General features: G+C 34.8%; 1 protein-coding gene across 1 annotated transcript in view; it reads right to left on the reverse strand.

Moving 5' to 3' along the window:
- The window catches only part of CFAP47 (cilia and flagella associated protein 47), a 374,965-nt gene that overhangs the window by 306,203 nt on the left and 46,800 nt on the right, over positions 1-21,962 (reverse strand). Inside the window, exons 14-20 of the mRNA XM_033099951.1 lie at positions 18,718-18,934; positions 18,166-18,407; positions 12,690-12,820; positions 10,399-10,521; positions 9,049-9,180; positions 7,010-7,087; positions 3,885-4,029 (exon numbers count right to left, since the gene is read on the reverse strand). Of these exons, the coding sequence (XP_032955842.1) occupies positions 3,885-4,029; positions 7,010-7,087; positions 9,049-9,180; positions 10,399-10,521; positions 12,690-12,820; positions 18,166-18,407; positions 18,718-18,934 (1,068 nt within the window). The remainder of the gene's footprint in view (positions 1-3,884; positions 4,030-7,009; positions 7,088-9,048; positions 9,181-10,398; positions 10,522-12,689; positions 12,821-18,165; positions 18,408-18,717; positions 18,935-21,962) is intronic.

The raw sequence follows: 21,962 nt of genomic DNA on the forward strand, positions 1-21,962 counted from the left end.
GGTCAAGGTCAAGTAATTGACTGAATCCTAGTTCTGAGAAAGTTGGGAGACACTCTCTTCAGTGAAAATGGAGCAGGGAAGACCCAGACCTCTTGTGATGCCTTAAAAGAGTCCAGAAAGAATAGAAACACAATTTTATACAAGGAAACTTTTTGACAAAATAGAATCCCTCCAGATATAAAAGCAGTGGGTGGAGACACATAAACCATTGTCAAGTAGTAATGCAAACTTCAGGTTCAAAAATTACAGCCATTTAAATGAACTTCTAAAAGTTCCTGAAAGATCAGATGTTAAAGTAGAACCTCTGTCCTCATCTAAACAATTCTAAAAAACCCTGTTTTCCTCCCTAGAGTTTTCTAATTACTCCAAGGAATGACAATAATTTCAATTACCTCTGTCTGAAATGAACTTCAATAACTCATTCCACCCTCGTTCATTCTACTCAATTTCACTCACCTTGATGTATAATGTAAAAACCATTAAACATACAAACAAAACCCATTAAGGTTATATTAACAGAAGCATTATTGGTGGTGTGGGAAAGGATATACATATTATACAGCAAAGCATGTTCACCTAGAATGGATGTGTCTAGAACATAGAAAATATAACAAAAAAGATGGATGAATAAATCAATATTCATAAATATATTTGGAGTATATGTAAACATAGTTTGTAAAAAGCAATAATCCGAGATAGCTTCAATAAATATTTCTTGAGTGTCTATAATGCACACAGCACTATATTGGACAATTTTAGTAGAAAACAAAAACTACAAACGCAGTCCTTCACCCATGTCATGGAACTCGCAGTGTGCTAGCGGAGACAAAAGGTACAAGACCCTTTTTTAATACAAGGTGGAAATTGCTTAGCACTGTAATAAAACTTACACATTGTCCAAAAGGACAAAAGATTAAGAAAATAATTTCAACCAACTGCACGGAGGTGGGGATGGGATGCCTGACTCATAGGGCCTGGGAGGTTGAAGCTAATTTATAAAAGAAGGCAGGATCTCAGGCAGCAGGGGCAGAAGAGGAGGAACCATCTAGAAGGGAAGCCCAGCACTACTGGGAGGAAACGCGGGACAGAATGTGGGCGCAGTAGAGAGAGCCAATGGAGCCTGTAATGGGAGAGCTACCTGGAAAGACAAGGTGAAGTCAAACTCAAGTGGATCTCAACCTTTCCTCTCCTGTACGTCACTCTATCAAATAATCCCAAAGCCATTATGTGAAAAACAAAGTCTAAATTGTCAACAAAGGGCATTTATGTGTTCAAATATTTATAATAAGATATATTTTCAGGGCATTTTAAATATAAATTTTACTGCAAATGGATAATAATTATTAAGATCAACCTATGTACCTCCTAGACTGTGTCTGCAGCAGGCCGCTGAGCAGCACTGCTATTGGAATAGGGAACCAGCAAAGCATTTCAAGCAGAAGGGACATGTGATAAGATCTATGCTTTAGGGCAGGGGTGTCCAAACTGCGGCCAACTGCGGCCCGCGATCCATTGTTAATTGGCCCGCAGCAAATTCCAAAAATATATTTCGTTTACTTAAATAAACCAGGTGAGGCAATATATACTTCACCTTGAGTGAGTGGCCCGGCTCTTTGTGTATTTTACCGCATATGGCCCTTGGTGAAAACCGTTGAAAAAAGTTTGGACACCCCTGCTTTAGGGAGACCTCTCCCTGCAATAAGTATGAGGAGAAAAGCTTGGAGGCAGAGAAAGCATTTGAAAAGATGATGCAGCGGCCTAGAGGGCAGGCGTGAGCGGTGAAGACTAAGGCAGAATTGTGGCACTTTGCAGAGTAGCTCTGCGGAATAACCAAGAAGAGCCTATGATCCATTGAACAGGTACATGAATGTATATGGGGCAGTCTGGGAGAGTGAAGTGTTAAGGCAACTAAAGTTTCAACATCCAGATTTTTTGAAAAAAAGAATATAGATTTCACATACATTTCCAACTGCCTACTATTATCATTCCTGGGCTATTCCTCAGTCTCCTCAAAAACAGCATACTCACCTAAACCTGCTCCCTCTACGTCCCATCAACTATGAATTGTACTTCCAGTCACCTACCTCGTAGAGTCGAAAATCAGGAGTGATTCAAGCCTTCTTCCTTTTCCTTAATACCCATGTCCACTTGGTAGCCAAGTCAGAGCATTTCTAAATTCTCAGGACCTTTGTACTCTCCTCCTTCCCGTCCCCAGCATCACTGCCTGACTTCATGCTCTCATCACTTCTCACCTGCACGGCCACAACACCTAACTGATCTCCCTGTCTCTGACTCTGGTCCTACCCTTCCCACACCCGCCTTTTGCCCCCGCACGTTCTCAACTTTGCTCCCAAAGGAAAATTCGTGAAGTGTGAACCTAATCACACCCTTGCCTGGATATAAATCCTTTAACGGTGCTGCCTAACCTCTAGATAAAAGTCCAGAAAAGACCTTTAGAAACCTGGGTGTCACTTGCCCTTCCAGTCCTGTCTACCTATGCTCTCGATATCTCGAACTTCTTACTATATTGACTCATTTCTAGGCCTTTACTTGCATCCTTCCACATAGCTCCTTTTCTTGTGTAGCACCTCCTCATTCTTCAAGACTCAGATTACTCATCAAATTCTCGTAATTGCTGATTCTTGGCTGGTTTTCCTGAGTATATGCTCCCTTACCACCATGCATTGACTTGTCTTATTGCATCTGCCATGATATATGGCAATTATCTGATTCTCTGTCCATCTCACCTACTGTTATAGGTGGTCTCCATTTGTCACTTGGATTCAATAGCCACCTTTCTCTGCTCTGCTCTGTCCTGACCTCTACAGACTAATTCAGCTAGGCCCCCTTGCTCTTCTGCCTCTGCTTTGGTTCAAACACAGGGAGACAGCAGCGGGATATGAGAGGGTAACAGGTATTTATGCCCAGGGCTCCAATAATATCTTGCCTCCTCTTGCTCCTGCAGGCCTGGAGGGAGTAGTGGCTTCCATCCCTTGGTTTCTTTCAGGTTGGTTCACATCTCCATAGATGATTCCTTCATTAAACCCTCTTCAGTTAAACCCTTTTAGTGAGTCATCTGTTTACTACTGAGACCCTGACTAATAAACTTACTGTTCACTTCTTGAGAAAATGCAAGATATCTTTTTATTTTATAGACTCAAAGTTTAGTAGCTAGCCTATAATTGGCATTCAACAAATATTTATTGAAGAAGAAATGATTAAACCAATGCTCAGCAAACATTTTTTGTAAGGGTCTGGATAGTAAATAGCTTAGGGTTTGCAAGCCATATGGTTTCTATCACAACTATTCAACTTTGCCAGTATAGCAGGCGAGCAGGCCACAAATAATATAGAAATGAGTGTGCCTGTGTTCTAATAAAACTTTATTTATGAAAACAGGTGTCGGGCCAGATTTGGCCCATAGGCCTTAATCTGCCAAACTCTGGAGTAAACAAAAGAAATGCAATTATAAAGATGCGTATTTTTTAAAACTTAATTTTAACATAAAAATGCCTAATACATGAGTAAACATGCAGAGAGCTCTCCAAGGACATTTATCTGAAATTCATGAGCAAATAAAACTAGCAATTCATAATTCTATTTTCATTTATAGTATATACTTATACATAACATACCTATTTACTATATTAAATCAACTAATAAGCACAGTTACATGTCATGCATTACCAAAGTGTTATGATATTAATATTGATGTATTTCTAGAAACGAAACTACGATGGGTTATAGTATAAGAAAAACATGCACTGAATCATTAAAAATAGTTAAGAATAATTCACCTTTACTTATAGTATTTTTTTAACATGATACCTTTGAACAACTTAAAACTGTTTTACAATAATATCATTATAGTATAAAATATATACCTAATTTGTCTTCAAAATCCATTGAAAAACCTTTGAAGCCTTGTAGATTAAATTCCACTCTGGCACGTGTTACACCTTTGTTTTTTACTACACATGGGATAACCTGGGTAGTGCCAACATAGGTGCCATTGAAGAGAAATGTGTCCTAAAATTTTTAAAAAGTAATAATTAGAAAGTAGAGTAATAGTTTATGAGGATAATGTAAACTAAAAATTATACTGTAAGAGAGTAGACCTTAAAAGTCCTTACCATAAGAAAAAAAATTGTTACTATGTTTGATGACAGATGTTAACTAGACTTATGGTGGTGATCATTTCGCAATGTATACAAATATCAAATCATTATGTTGTAGTTGTACACCTGACACTAACATGTTATATTTCAGTTTTACTTCAATAAAAAAAATTATAGTTATGTTCATTAAAGACATTAACTGCTCTATAAAAATTAGTCACATTTGCCTTCATCCCCCACCTCCGATACGTAATCAGGTCCAAATCCAATTAATTCTTCCTCCCTCTTCACTTCTTATCCTTATTTCCATTGTATGAAGTTAGTAACTCATCACTTTTCATTTCATTTCTAGATTCTAACTTTCTTCAATTCTCCCCTCCAAAACTAAGTCACAATTAAACTCATTAAAAATATGACCACATTGCTTCCTGTCTTAAAATTTGACAATTCTCCTCCATCCAGTGGAGAATGTCCCAATTCATTAGGAGGGCTCATAAAGTTCACCATGACCTTCCCCTGCCTCATGTTCCAGCCTCACCAAGCTTCATTCTCACCCTATCACTTCATAATTCAGCAAGCTGTATGACTTGTCACTTCCAGCCAATACCTGACACTTCAGCCATCTGTGTCTTTATCAACATGTCCCTTCTGTCAGGAAGGCCTTTCTATAACTTATAATTGTCTGATAAAATATGCATCCTTCAAACCCCAGTTAGATAAACCACAATTAATTATACTGCTCAGATTACTTACTTCCATTCCTTATATTTACTTACATTATGACATCACGAAGTCCATTTATTTGTTTACAAATCTGTCTCTCCTAGTGGAGCTTAAGCCTGATTCATTCTGCATCCTTAGCACCAATTAGGCTAACTATATAAGGAATATTTATTGAATGTATCTTAACTTTAGCTTATATGCCAGGCATGTGCCAATACCACAAAACTCTGTAGGATTCCTCTTTCTGGTAGAGTTATACCCTACAGTTCCTTAGTAAAAGAATCACATATAACATTACAAGAGAAAGAGGCAACAGTATCCTAATGTTAAGGAAAATACTTCGTTAAGGTAACTGGCCACTATTTGTTTCACTTAAAATATCAACCCAGTTGTACAGGTGAAATTTGTAAAATCTAAAATGGGTAATAAAAATTTGATGTTTTGTAAATGAAAAAAATCACTCCTCTAATCCGATTCTGGCATTGCCCATATGCTCATGTAAATAAAATGTCCTAATTGTTAAGACATATAGTCAATGCCGTACACATATTAAATGCACTGCTGACAATACCTGGTGATATTAAAATATTGTTTTTAAAAGGCAGCTAGGCAGCTATGTTTAAAATCCAACATCGTTAGGAAATATTCATAAATATATATGAAGGGTAAAGTCCGATAAATTAGTTACATAGTTGTACCATAACATGCAAAGCCTACCACAAACGTCTTTAGGATTAGGAAATAGAGTAGTAAGTCTCAATACATGTTTAATATTGTTTAAGGATGGTCACCATAGCAACGAAAAAACACTCTGGACACTATAGCGTTTAATCACCTGAAGTCACCATAGTTTCAGACAAGCTAGCTTAGTAGCTTTCTGTCTATCTGGACTTACCATGCCTTTCAGTACTGAATAAAATAAAGGTTAGAACATTGTAACTTAACGCCAGACCCTAGAATTGTGGTATGCCATTAAAGTGCAGACCTGAGGCAACCAACAGCCTTGTTAATTTCTGCTCAATTTAGTTCAGCACCAGAATGGTACTAGGTGCTGGGGTATTATTGAATAAGAAAAACAAAAGTGCAAATAGCCTGAAAATAATTGCTGGCTATTTAGCTGACAATTGCTAAAATGAAGATGTTTCCAAAGTTAAAGATGTTCGTAATATCTTGTAAATGTCACAATGGAGGCACATATGGGCCTGCTTGGAAGGATCAGGAGAAGTTTCTTTGGGTAGATGAGACCAGATCTAATTCCTGAAAGGCTGGCCAAAAAAAGAAAGCATGCATGCAGATCACTCTACGAATTATAGAACAAAATTTTATCAGGGTACAAAACAAAAGAAAATGCAAATCGAAACCACAGTGAGATATCATTTTATACTCAATAGATTAGTAAACATCAAGTCTTATAATACAATTTATGGAGCAACAGAATGTGGATCAATGGAAACTTGAGAAGAAAATATGGAAATTGTCTTGTAAAGTCAAACATGGACATATTTGATGTCTCAGCAACTCCACTCCTAAAGAAACTTGCATATGTACCTCAGAAGATACATGCGTATGAGTATATATAAATGTTCATAGCTATAGTCTTTGTCATAAGAAAAAGCAGAAACACCTAATTGATGGACAATGAAATGAGTCTACAAATTATAGTATCTCTAGACAATTGACTATTAAACAGCAGTAATAATGAATAACATACAGCCATGCACAACTTAGATGAACTTTGGAAACATAATATTCAATTACAAGCGACATACCAAAGACAGTACGTCTTTGTTATAAAGCTCAAAAATGAACAAACTAAACTAAATAATGAATGGTTCAGGAATTCATATATATAAGTGGTGACCCAATTAGAAAAAGTAAAGAGATAATAATCACAAAATTCCGGAAAGTGATTCTCTCTTCAAAGGGGTAGGATGACGATAAAGGCTGCAGATGATTTAATGGTACTGGGAGTGTTCCAATACTTAAAAATTCAGTGGTGAATTTTCAGATGTTTATTTAATATTCTACTTCATCACTTATTTAGATTACATATATTAATTTATATGTGTCAAATTACTACATCATTTATTTAATAGGCTGACTAGGGACACATAACAAATAAATCACCACACTCATAACTTGACTACACAAATAGGTAACACACTCACCGGACTGATTTCAACATCAGCAATTTCAACAGTTCCACCAATCCCAAAGTCTATGGCTTTTGCACAGCGAATAGAAATCTTATTTAGGAGAGAGAGAAAATTCTGTAGAAACCACATTAACATATACTCATATACTGCTGAAGTATTACCTGCATTTGTGTACCATTTTATAATTTACATAAGCATAACATTATAAATGTCACAAGATTTATTCTGGCAGTTGTGATCACATTTCTTATTATGCAGAATTGATATTCCTAAGAGGAGTGAGTGTTCAACACTTAGAAACCTCCACCACAAATGGGACCAGCTGACAGTTTGTGGATTTGACTACAGAATTCATTTGACTTGACATCATTGCCTCAAACTCTCTGTGGTTTGTATTTACCCTTTTGTATTTACCTAAGTTCAATGGATTATTAAACTTAAAACAGGAAACTGAATGAAAACATACTTCTTCCCATAGAAAGATACTAACATCCACAATGACTTATAATGAGAGCAGCTGAAATTTGCTAACTATGTGGGCCAAGCATAGAGCTAAATACATTATCTCCTTTCTAATCCTCAGTATTCTGTGAGGTCACTCCTATTAATACCCTAAATTCCAAGTGAGGAAAATTAAGGCTTAGGGGAGCCAAATATTTTGCCTTTTTCTTGAGGTCACAAAACTTGAAAGCAGCAGCAGCAAAACTTGAACCAAAAACTATCTGAACACTCAACTGTTTCCAGGAAAATTAAGATAGTGAAATAAGAATTCAGTGGTATAATTCCTTGTTCAATTTTGCATACTTAGTATCTTAAAAAGGTAAGCTTTGCAAACACAGCATACTCCTCTGAAATACAGTAGAAATATGGCCACTAAAGTATAGGAAAAAAAAACTTGTACTTTAGTGGCCATATTTTTTTATTTTATTCAGAATACTACATAAAAAATTCTGCCCAAATGTCAGACCATATACCACTTAATTTATAAACATCTTTCAATACATATTGCTTTATAGAAGATACAATTCCAATTCCTAGGTTATTTATTTTGGGCACCAGGCAAATTGATGTCTATTACATGAAGCTAAATATTATTTCAAAATTAATTGTTATGGAAAATTGAATGATAAAAATGAAGGCTACATAGAAAGTTATTCATTTTGACCTAATGAAAGTGTACACAATATTTTTTTAATGTGAGTACATGCACACAGTTGACCATCACATTGAAGATCAAGAGTATTCTATTCCTTGAGTTTATAATAAATAAAATTTATTAAAGACTGGTTTTACATGTTTGATATATTCTGCTTAATGAACACAGAGATATCTCTAAAATCAAGGCAATACCTTTTCATTTACATAATTCCAAGAACATTTAAAATAGTAAAACATTTGATGTGTGCTATAAAATACAGCATTTAACACCATATAGAATTTGCCTATCATTCACATAGTCATTAAAGCTATTTAGAATTAGCCTTCCAAAACTGATTATTTTTTTCCTAAGGTATCTAATTAATGCCATGGGAAAAAAATCCTTTGTGCTATGACTAGTGAGGGCTTATCACAAATTAGATAGCAAATATCATGTCAATTTTATGTGAAAATGCTTCCTGTTACTAAAAGGTATCCATTTCAACTTAGAAATTTCCATCACCAACTTTCATCAAAAATATTTTCTACAAATCGTCTTGCCAAGTTCTGCTACCCATTTTTATAATAGATGAATGATATAGGCAAGGTTGCTTCTTTCTTTAGGTGTCTAAAAAACTGCACTTCTTTAGAGTTAGTTTAGTTCTTTAGAGTTAGTTAGTTCTTTAGAGTTAGTTCTTTAGAGTTAACTAATAGAAAAATAACAAATTTTAAAAGTTACTCTTTAGTATAACATTAAAACCTATTTTCATTACAAGAAATCATTAAAATAAGTTTTCTAAAACTAAACATGTACATTTTAAAGCATTATACCTACTACTATAAATATCTTAAAACAATCAAACAAATCCACATAGATATATATAAGGTGCAAACACACATAAGTATAAACATACCTTTGCTCTTGTATCAAATGGCTCTAGCGTGGTAGGTGTACAGGAGATATTAAGAACAGTTAATCCCCCATATGGAATTATTCCTTCCGATGGAACAATATTAATCATAGGCAAAAGACTGTCCTCACGAACCTGTAATTGAAAATTTGCAGAAATGCTACATTGTCTTTTAAAGTTACTGTTCCAAAGCTTTCATAGAAAAGCTTCCAAACTACTAGGTAGAGAGAGGACCCCCAGGCACAGGGCATGAGATAACTTTGTAATCAATTTCCAAACACTAGATGCACATGAAGTTTGAACTTCAACAAGGATTTGCACCCCTAACACAGCAAACAGAACATTCAATAGTGGCATCTTCCAATTCAAACAGGAAGAAGTCTATTGTCTGAAGTGTTTTCAAGACTCTGCAAAACTTACAAGGATGAGATATATCTCTTAGAGAAGATGCCAAAGTTCTCAATACTACTTTGATTGTTTGACTCTTCCCTGATCCTAAAAACTAAAAGCAAAGTTAGTGGGGAGGCAAGATGATAAAGTAACCTCCTCTTCTTTATTATTGCCTTGATAGCCTAATGTGTAAGTTATCATTTGGACGTTCAAAAAAGTAACTTACCAAAGAATTTATGGTATGGTTTGTCAGAGGTCAATTTAAGCCTATCCACCATGCTTTAAGCCAGAAAAATTTAAAGAGAAATTGGTTAAGCTATTTGGGGGAGGAGGAAATAGTCTTCACAACTAATTTTGAAGCAACAGAGTACAAAAGGGTATTCTCATTTGCTTATTCGAGGTTAAATTTAAAGCTAACCTCTATTGTCACTACTGGGAGATCTTAATAGATTTTTCAGTAAAAAAAGTCTCTATCACCACTTTAAACACCCCCACTTCACAATTTAAATCAGGAGCAGCAACTATAAATACATCTTTAGAATGGTCTTGATCTAGGTCTCAGTTGCTACCACCACAGTCCTGATGACAGAGTGAAAATGAGGAGAAAAGGAAAAGCATGTAATTAAAAATGGAAATGTAACGACAATGTATTTTTTTAAATGTTGTTTTCTTCAAATCATCTATCTTTTTTTCAATAAAACAAAATAACAGACAAACAAAAAAGGGTAAGAAGAGAAGAAAGATAGAAACTAAGGAAGGAGGGAGAGAGAAACAAATTTTATGGGAAATTAAAAGGACAAAGCAGATGAAATGTACTGAGATAAATCTCATATAAAATATCTAAATATTAGCATTAGCAAATTTATAAAGACTAAAGTATTAATGCCATTATATTCGTGGCAAAAAATTAATTCAAATTATTATGGGATCTGATCTAAATAAGATTCCAAGATTCCACATCACCTTGAAATAAGCATGTTTTTGTCCTACATTGTGGAGACGGACTCTCTTCCAACTTGTTATACCTTGAGGGGTAATACTGAAGATTACCTTTGGCTCCAAAAATACGACCTCAGGGTGACCAGGCTAATAAGAGGAAGAAAGGGAAAATGTAATTGAATAACAGTAAACATTTGTTTTTAAATCCCTACCAGGGAACTCAAAATTATTTCAGCTTCATGGAAATTTTTAAAATATGAGGTGTCAATCAGACTTTATGGTGTGATTAAGAGAAAGGAAAGTAGAATGGAATATTTCAATTGTACTCCTAAACTGAAGGAGGTGGGGAGTAAAATTAACTCTATGGAGGAAGTAAATCCAAGACTGAGACTCATGTCGATTAATCACTGAAAGAGATGTAGGTGATCATCCACCCAACTACGTACAGGGTGTAACCAGGCGCTACGAAAAACGAAAGTGTTCAAGGGTTACCTAAGCATGGGAAATAATATGCCAAGTGAGATTATCCAGGTGTGCTTCTACTAGAAGTCTTCTCATAGCACTTAATATGCTGATAATATACACTTTCCTTATCTGAAAATGGGGAGGTAGTTTACTGCGATTGACAGTGTGACGCAGGACTTCCTCATCAGATCCCACCCAAATCACTGCACAGAAATAGTGCATCATTAATCACTTTATGCAAACGTTTATATTGTCCGCCTCTCCCATTTTAAAGGAAAGCAAACAGTAGCCAGGGGCAACTAGAACCCAAGTTTTCCAATTCCTCATAGACTGCTCTTTACACCAGACCCTAATTGTGTTTATCTATGATATGTTCTTTGCTATTATCTTAGGAGATTTTGATACATTATTATTTGAAGAACATGACATGGGTAACTGGAACAATAATTTTCAAACAAAGCTAACAGAAGAAAAATGGTCACCCTTCATGAATTAACAACAAACTTGAAATGAACATTTTATTTAATTACTGCAGGTTCGTCTATCTTTACTTTCTTAAGAGCCACACTTCACAGTTAATGTAACTTTAAGGGCTTCAAAAATTTACCAAAAAATAATCTGATTCACTATTCTGATATCTCAGAGTTTAATTCTTAACCAGTCCTAGTGTAGAGAAAGCAGAAAGCAAATTTTATCGGAGGGTAACAGCAAAGGCTGTGGAGGCAGATCGATGTGAGTATAAATTCCAACTAGGACACTTACTGCATGTGTGAACTTGTATTAATGAACCACTCAAATCCTCCATTTCCTCACCCATCAACTGAGTTATTAGTACATGCCTAGAGTTGTTGTAAGGTTTAATTAAATAACACATGAACAGCATTTAGCACCATGCCTGACACAGTAATTACTCAATAAATGATACCTATTATTAATGCTAAGTCTACATTACTAAATTGCTCATCGTTTATGTTAGAAAAAATACACATGGGATAAGTATGTGGGCAAATTTATTTTAGTAAACTTGTCAAACACAAAAGCAGTGGGACCCAGCTTAAAGCAGTGGAAAGACCCTACTGAATTCTGACTGCCACTTGCCATCATTAAAATGGATGAATCTCTTATCTCTTAAGGCTATAAGCTCCTTCATAGCTGACATATGTAAAAGCATGATCATGGCCTGGAGATAGAGATGGGTTTAGTAAAAAAGAATTGGCTTTTGTTAAATTACTAAGAACATTGGGAGGGACATTTGGTACACAAGTGGATTCTTAGTGATTAAGAGGCGTGATGGTAAGGCTTTCTGGACTCTACAACAGAAAGTTAAAGTTACATATCCCAGCTTTTACTTTACTCACATTTTGAATACGAAAAGTATATTCTATAAAAATATTCTATAAAAATAAGAATTTTCCATATGTCCTTGCTATGTAAATTATATGATCCATTTCATACTGAAATATTACTAGAATACTAAAATGCAATACAGTATGGCAAAAAATATAATTTTCTCTCTTTCTTTGGTGTCTATTAATAAAATAATTTAATTTCAAGAGGGTCCCATAGTATTATATTATTTACAGCGGCTCTAACACCAATCTATTATTCTTGACACAAAAGTCTTGGATTTCTAAATATCTAGAATTAAGATAACAACACATTTTTTTAGCAGTCTTCATTTATGGTACAGAAATGCCTCCAAGAAAATGCTAAAATAATTTAGTTAACTAAGTATTGTATGCAAAATCCATTTTTACTAACATAGTATACATATCTGACTACTAGCCACATATATGTATACCCAACCAATTGCCCTCAAAATAAAAATGATATTCAAGGGGAATCATTACATGTGCAACACATTTTAGTGTCGTTGTGTTTCCTTCATCGACATGAAGAATAAATTCTCCCCTTTCTGGAGAACTGAAACTCGGTTTCCATGTCACTTCACATTCCAATGAACAAAATGGCTCAACAGTGCCTACAGAGGATTTAGAGAGAATAAGACAGTTACCACATTTTAATTATATTTATTTTTTAATATCCAAAATAAGAGCTTGCATACAAATGTAATAATATTATATAACAAATTATTTACATTCAACTCAAAATACAGAGAAATGCTAGATGAGAGATTATCAAATAAGTGTAGACCTACAGTTTGATTAAAATCTAAAATGTATACCTTATTTTCCAATTTTAATAGGCAGCTCAAATATTTGACAAAATCTGTACCAATATTTAGCAAAAAATGTTTTCCAACACTCCGAAATACATATTAACACTAGACACTCATTCAGTTTTTAAAGGGAGGTGTTACCAGAGGCTTTTTATTTTCAAATATTCACATCTCTAGAAATGTAACTTCATAATGTAGCTATAAGTAATTAATGCATTTCTATAATTCAAATGTATGGAGAATCCAGGAGGTATCAGGCATATGTAGTGTGAGCTGCTTTAGCTATTTAAATTCATCATCTCCTTTGGAGTAAGAAAATAATACTTGGTGGAAAGAATGACTCCGAAGTTCTTCCTCCAAGAAGAGAGGAAGAAGGAAGATTCCTCCTCTGAGATTCAAGGGCACAGGACAATGAACAGGGAGATGAATGACCATCACAAACTTTGCCTTGGGTCAGGTTGACTCTCAGGTGATGGCAGTTTTCTCAATCTTAAAAAAGATACAGTGCTTACCTCCTAGGGACCATGAAGGGAGATTAACAACACATGTCAAGGGGTTAACATAGTATGTGATGTTGTTAACACTCTTGAATGCCAACATGACAGTAGGCACAGTAATTTACAAAAAGAAGAGAAACTGGTCATGGGAGAGCTAACAGTCTAGTGGGAGTCTATCAGGATTATATTTACCTATAAGTAACAAAAAGTTCTGCTACAGTGGGTTAGGCAGATAGGGGTTTATTTATCTTATGCAATCAGAAGTCCATGGACAGGCATTCCAGGGCTGCCATAGCAGGTGGACAAGGCCTTCAAGGAACAATGCTCCTTCTGGCTTCCCACACACCACCATTCCGTACTGCATGGCCTTCCTCAGTGTGGAAAGGTAATAGAGCAGACCAGCTAAGGGAGCACAATTTCTAGTCAGACTCCCTGGTTCGAGTTGCAACTCTGCCACTTACTAGCAGAGATCTCGGACAAGTTAATGACACTATGTAACAATTTCCCCACACATAAAATAGGGGAAACCATTGTATCTGACTCAGAGCATTGTTGTAGGGGATTAAATAAGCTAAGATATATAGGTAGAAGTACTCCAAACAGTGCCTGGAACATAGGAGGATGGAACTAAAAAAACAAACAAAAAGAAACTTCTGTCCATAGCTCATTGGCAAGAAGCTTAGGAAAAGAGATTTCTAGATAAGAACACTGCTTCCCCAAACAAAATGAGGGTCCTGTTAGGAAGGGGAATGGATATCAGATATGGGTTTAGCAACAACGTCCACAATAGGAGATGCATATAAACTAATAATTCCGTGTTTCCCCAAAAATAAGACCTAGCTGGACAATCAGCTCTAATGCGCCCTTCGGAGCAAAAATTAATGTAAGACCCAGTCTTATATTACATTATACCCAGTCTTATAGTGAAATAAGAGCACATATTATATTATTATATTATATTATATTATATTATATTACCTGGTCTTATATTATAGTAAAATAAGACCGGGTCTTATATTAATTTTTGCTCCAAAAGACGCATTAGAGCTGATTGTCCGGCTAGGTCTTATTTTCGGGGAAACACGGTTGTAGATGACGTTAGAAATATACAGTGGGAGCTGAAAAGAAGTGGAGGGGAGTTTAAATTAGCCCAAGAAAGTGGAGAAAACTTCATTTAAGGAGATGGCCTTTGAGTTGTGACTGAAGGATGAGCAGGAACTCTGGAGGAGGACAAAGCTGGGGGAAGTATAAAAGTCAAGTGACAGTGCTGGAAGAGAGTGATACATGGAGAAGACTGTGATGGAAAGTAACTTCGACATAGAAGATTCGATATGATATAATAAAGACACCTGAACAAGGAACAGGGAAAATAAATTGGATGGGTGGACTGAACGAGGCTGGGATTGACAGGAGAGGTAGTACAGATGGCCAAGGAGAGAGAGAATTGAGAAAGATAGTGAACTGACTGAAGGCAAGCTTGAACGGACTTTAAGGGTTCCATGAAGTTAGAAACAATAAGGATGGAAACAGGACAAGCAGAAACATGAATGATACCTAATTAAAGTGTCGAATTAGAAGCCAATTCTACCTTCGAAAAGATCAATCCACTCTTATGTTCTCCGCTTACAATACCCACTATCCAAACAAAAACCCCAAATATATCACAGCTTAAGAAGAAAAAACAATCACAACATAAAATTTAATTTAGAACTATTCATTTTAGTTTACAAAAACATAGGGAGAGATATGATTAAATGCATTATCTGAGATGCAAACCCAACATAGCAAAAGGGACAAAACTTGATAAAAATTCATTTTCTATTCATACAAAAAATCAAAAACAAAATTGAGCAATTATTATATGTATTCTGAGCATCAAAAGGAAATGACATAAGAAAAATCTATGTATATAATATAAATTATGCATACTTTCTTCAATGCTCTCCAAAATAGATTTGAGTACTGCATCATTTGTGTTCTAAAAAGATCGAAAGTACTTAAAGACTAATGGTATTACTCATATTCCAAAAAACATTGTATTTGGAATTAAATGTCTTTGTGCTTTGATTTAAACAATCCTTTGAGGTGTTATGAGCAACCCAGAGAAAATAAAAATAAATACTAAAATCTCCCCTGTACAAATTGTACAAATAAGTGCTAAAGATCATGAGAAGCATTAACTGGCATTCCAATTCGTAATACTGGAATACCATTTCTCTTTTGACAAATTCAGCAGCATCACCGCATCTCCATGACAGCCACGGGGGTAAAGCACAGCCCATTCAGCCCTACTTAGGATGGAGACATGCAAGGAAAAGTGCCTGTACACTACGCCTTTCGGACCCTGAGTGTCATGTCATGTCCTTGATCAGACCCATAACCTACAGCTAGGACACAGGTAATATAACCAGCACTGTTTGATATATGTTCAGAAAAATAAAAAACTGGAGATTTATCTAGAATCTCGGAAGTGTACGGAAATATTTTCTCTTTCTCCTCTGATTATTCACTCAGATTTTGTCTAGACTGGGGCAGGAACCAGTACTACCAGTATTAATAAGAACAACAGAAAAGAGCTTAGTCAAACGAATCAGCTAAATATTAATGGAAGTATACCTCGAATGCTTAATAATTTATAATCTGGATTGTGTTAAATCAATCCAGGCTAAGAAAAGAGTAAATAAAGCTGTATCAATGATCTCCAACCCCAATGAAGGGACAGTCCTACTCTTCCACTTGTTAAATTTGTCAACATCCCCACCTATATCCACACTAAAAAGAAGTGAATTTAAATGAACACTTAAGCATGTGTATAACACTCCATGTTACAAACACTGGAAAAGTTAAATAAAAGTCATGATTTGGAAATGACTGATACAAGAAAATACACCTAAGGCATGATTTCTACAAACCAGGATTCCTCTGTGATCTGAAGTATAGTCTATTTACATCACAAAAGAAGACGATTCCTAAATTAGAAATGAAAAGGAAAATTGGGGCAAAGGGAGGGGAAGAAGGACGGGAAGAAAACAGGGAGCAAGGAATTGATAAATGGGGATAGATGGCAAGAAGCATGATAGGTTGTTATTACTCTGCGGATACTTTGAGGGGGGAAAAGTCCACATAGAATTAGCAAATTTTCCTAGTCAAATAGCTATCTATTTATTTGGCACCTACTCGTTGCCAGTCATTATGGAAGTTTTCTATACAGTTAATCTTTCAGATATAGTAGTCTCTTCATTTTACAGATAAGGAAACTAGTGCTTATAGAGCACTTTTCTCAAGATCACAAAGCTAGTGAAAAGCTATGGCTAGTTTTGAAATCAGGTCTGACTCCAAAGTTTCTTTTAAATTCCACTCATGGAGAATTGGACAATAGCTGGTTATAAAGCACCACATGAGTCAGATACAAGGACCCAGATCTTTCCATCTAGCTGCAAAGTCTTGACCTGTACACGACATGTGCAGAAAACAAAGATACCGTATTGATCTTTCAGCTTCTAACTTGCCATTTTATTTCTTTAAATGATAGCTTGTGTCCTCATGAGATCCTCACAGGATATCACAATGATCTGCCAAGGCTACTAGATAAGTGACGGTTTAGCAGTCATCAAGGCTCGTTTTGTAACACGTACCTTATGTAGAATTATCGATTGCAGAGATTAGAAGAAGCAAGGTTAAGAGGATAGTTACCAAATACAAAGAACCATCAAAACTGTAGGTCTGAGATTATTTTCTATTAATTAAAAAATCCCTTATTTAAATGAGTTTTAGGTTCTTAATTTTATTAATTAGATTTTATTACCTGGATTAAATATTGACTATGAAGAATTTGTGGGTTCTTCGAAAATAATTTATAATCTAACAAAATGTTAAGTCATTTAGAATCCTATCTTATCATCATTATCAAACTAAAACTAAACAAAAAGATACTGAGTTCATCAGTATCTGTGATGGTTAATTTTGTCAACTTGGCCACAGTATGGTGCCTAGTTTTGGGGGCAAACATCAGCCTAGATGTTGCTGTGAAGGTGTTTTTTTATATGAGATTAACATTTACCTCAGTAGACTTTGAGTAAAGCAGATTACCTTCCACAATGTAGGAGGCCTCATCCAATAAGCTGAAGGTCTTAAGAGAAAAGACTGAGGTCCCTTTGGATTCAAGACTGTGCCACATCAATTCTTCCCTGCTCTCCAGCTTGCCAGCCAGCAGGCTTGCCCTCCAGATTTCAAACTTGCCAGCCCACACAATCATATAAGCCAATTCCTTAAAGTCTCTCTCTCTCTTTTATATATATATATATATATATATATATATATATATATATATATGTATATATAGACACACACATATATACATAAATATATGTATATATATTTCCTAAATATATATGTAGGTGTATATATGTATGTGTGCATATATTTATATTTATATTGCTCATTGTTTCTATTTCTCGGGAGAACCCTAACACAGGATCCATATTTTTAAATCTAATTTATGTATGTAAAAACAAATGCCCAGATGACCATATCTGATTTACTTCTATGTTCTTAGCACCGTTATACAGTACATACTCAATAAATGATTACTGCCTAACTACATGAATAAATGAATGTCTAAGTCAAACAAATAAAATAAACTATTATTACCTTTTGCTGGACGAATGAAAAATCCTATCCCTCTGCTTGTGCTTACTGGCTGCCACTCAAAGTGGACAAAATAATTCTGATGATTATGCAACGTAACTGTCTCCCTAAAACATGTGTTCAGCAAGAACTCCTGTGGTCTCAATACTAACTCCTTGGAAGACAACTCGAGTCTTACTGGCATGATTTCCGCCATCACGAGGATATGCCCACCAGGTATATTGTTTACTGTAAAAGTAAAAGATCTGTAACACAACAAAGGAACCCAAATTTAACTGGTATTAACTACTTGCAATTATAGAATTAAGTTACATGTAAAAATGCATACTATACTATTGACCAACATCACAATTCTTAGTAAGCAAAACATCAAAATAATTATGAAAGATAGACTATAACTGAAATATGAGTCTATAAACCTACAAATTGATACACATATAGTTTCTATGCTTGGAGATCAAATATAATATATACTGTAATTATTGAGGCAAAGAAAAACATTCTATAAAAGGGTACTTTGATTCTAGCAAATAGAAATTTGAAAATAAATCCTACTTCCAAAATTTTCCCGCGGTGGGAGATTCAAACACCACTGACATACGCGTACTGGCTGTAGGCGGTATTACACATGAAAACTGCTTGGTTTTTTGAAGTTCTTTCAAATTAACATCTAACCGGATCAAAATATGCATAGGTAGCATATTAACAATATGTAGTTGTTTATAATTGGTGGAGTTCACACAAATATCACCAAAATTAAGGACAGCGGGTCCTAAAGAAATGAAAGGTAAATTATTAAAGGTACATTATTAAGTTTAATGTTGGCAAAGTGTTCATTGTTTTAAAATTTTCATACTATATTTTGATCAATTAATTTATAAAAATGGTACTTAGAAAAATATTTATAATATCAGAAATTATTAACCAAGTTTTTATCTAAATGTCCATTATTTGATGTTTAAAGATTATTGGCTAAAATTCAATATAATTATATTCTGAATATATGACAAAATTAATAGCACTCATAGCTCATCTGAGTACATGTATTTTCATACTCTAATATCCTCTCCATTCCCATCAATACATTTATGTTCACTTATCCAGAATCTACAAAAACTGTAATTTTCTCTTGACACCTTGCTTAAATTTTCTCCTTTAAATGCCTGAAGTTTTTATATCACAACAATTTAAGTAATTATGTCTTATCCTTTTTTTAACAGCTTGATTTAACTACAACTGATATACAGTAAACTATACATGTTTACAAGTGCAGAATTTCCTAAGTGTTGACATGTCTACTGTGAAAAAAAATCACCACAATGAAGGGTAGACATCCATCACTCCAAAAAGCTTTCCTTTACATTCTCCCCGTCCCACGATCCTCTGAATTCTCCCTTCCCAGACAACCACTCTTCTGCTTTATGTCACTGCAGATCAGTTTGCACTTTCTAAGGTTTTATATGAGTGGAATAGTACTGCATGTCCAGTTTTTCTCTGATTTCTTTCACTCAGCAAATTCCCTGCAGAGTCCCTCAAGTTTTTTCATGTGTCAATAGCGCATTCCTTTACATTACCAAGTAGTAGTCCATTACAAGTGAATGTCTGTATATTCACCTGTCGATTGATACTTGGATTGTTTACAGGTATTGGCCATTATGATTAAAGGTGCTAAAACATTTGTGCACAAGCATTTATTAGAACATATACTTTTATTTCTTGTGGAAAAATATCTAAGAATGGAATGGATGGATCATATGATAGATGCATGATGCATGTTTAAATGTATAAGAAACTGACAAACTGTTTTAAAGTGGCTGTATGATTTCACATTCCCACTAGTAGTATATAAAATCCCAGTACCCTCACATTTCCAGCAACAACTGAAATAGAGAGTTTTTTTGTTGTTTTTGTTTCTCTGTTTTTGTTTTTTTAATTTTAGTCATTCTAATAGATTTATTGCATTGTGGTTTTATTTTGCGTTTCCATAACAACCGTATTTTCTCTCAGTCTATGCATTGTTTTTATCCTCTTATCAGCATCTTTTGAAGAGCACAAGTATTTAAAGTTGATCAATTCCAATTTATCCATTTGTTCTTCTATGGTGTTTTTGTCTCATATCTAAGACATTTTTGCTTTCCCCATGAGCACAGATATTTTTTCCTATGCTTCCTTCTACAAGGAAGCACATGACTTATGATCTATTTTTATTTAGTTGCGGTATGTGATGTAAGATCCAGATACAAACTTTATTTGTTTATTTGTTTGGTATGTGGCTTCTATGTTCAGTACTACTTATTGAAAAGACTATCCTTTCCATACTGCATTGCTTTTTTACCTTTGTCAAAATTCAGTTGTCCAATATGTGTAGGTCTACTTCTGAACACTCACTTATGTTTTATTGGTCTATGTGTCTATATTTATGCCAGTACCACACTGCAGCTTTATAACAAATCTTGAAAGCAGGTAGTATGTTATCTCCAACTTGTTTTCCTCTTTCAAAATTGTTTTGACTATTCTAATTCCCTTTGCATTTCTATGTGAATTTTTAAATAAGTCTGTCAATTTCTACAAAAGATCCTGATGGACTTTTGACTGAAATTGTGTTGAATCTATAGAGCATATGGATCGCTTTTGCCTATCTTCTGCATCCGCATATTTTGAACTTACAGAAGATAGTTATAAGAATTGTTTAATGTCCTTGTCTGATAATTCTAACGTATATATCAATACTGCATAGGTTTAACTGATTAATTATTCTCCTTATTAGGGTTGTTTTGCCTGATTCTTTTTACGTCTAGTAGTCTTTGTTTGGATGTCAGATATCGCACATTTTACCACATTAGGTGCTGGATATTTTTTGTGTTCCGATAAGTATTCTTGAGCTTTGTTCTGGGAGAAAGTTACTTTGAAACAGACTGATCCTTCCAGGTCTTGTTTTTATGAAAGCTACCTGGGTCCAGAGTAGTCCTCTGAATAGTAATAATTATTCTCCACAACTGAGGCAAGAACTTCTGAGTACCCTGCCCCAATGCCCTACGAATCACGAAGTTTGTTTGTTCTTTCTGTCTGCCAGGTGAGAACTTTCAGTCACTATTCCTGGCCTGTGTTGAGTACCAGGTGATCCTATAATCTTTTCTGTTTTTTTCCCTCTAGCTTTACGTAGTTTCTTAATACCATTAACTAATAGGGATCTAACTGACATTTAAACATTCCATCCAACAATAGCAGGATACCACGTCTTTTCAAGCCACATGAACCTTCAACAAGAGGGACCAAATCCAGGGTCAACCCTAAGCGATCTTCAAAAATTTAAAAGAATTGAATCCATGTATGTATGTACTCTGATCAAATAGAATAAAACTAGAAAACAATAACAGAAACAGAAAAATCTTAGAATTGTAACACACTTCTAAATAATTCATGAGCCAAAGATAATGTTTCAAGGAAAGTTAGATGACATACTGAACTGAAAGAAATTGAAAATATATAAGGATATGCGGGTGCAGCCAAAACACTCCTTAGTAAAAAATTTAGAAATTTGTAGCACCAAGTGATTATATTATGAAAAAAAGGTCTTAATCAGTAATTCTCTCTCAAGAAACAAGGAAAAAAAGAACAATCCAAAAGAAAAAAATCTGAAGTGAACATAGGAAATGATAAATAAAAGAGAAGAAGTCATTGAAATTAGAAACAGAAAACCTATAGAGAAAAATCAATGAAAGCAAATGCTAGTTGCTTGAAATGCACAATAAAATTGATAAACCTCTACCAAGACTGAAAAAGGAAAATAAGAAGACATA

This window comes from Rhinolophus ferrumequinum, chromosome X (genome assembly GCF_004115265.2).
Source record: "Rhinolophus ferrumequinum isolate MPI-CBG mRhiFer1 chromosome X, mRhiFer1_v1.p, whole genome shotgun sequence".
NCBI classification, from domain to species: Eukaryota; Metazoa; Chordata; class Mammalia; order Chiroptera; family Rhinolophidae; genus Rhinolophus; species Rhinolophus ferrumequinum.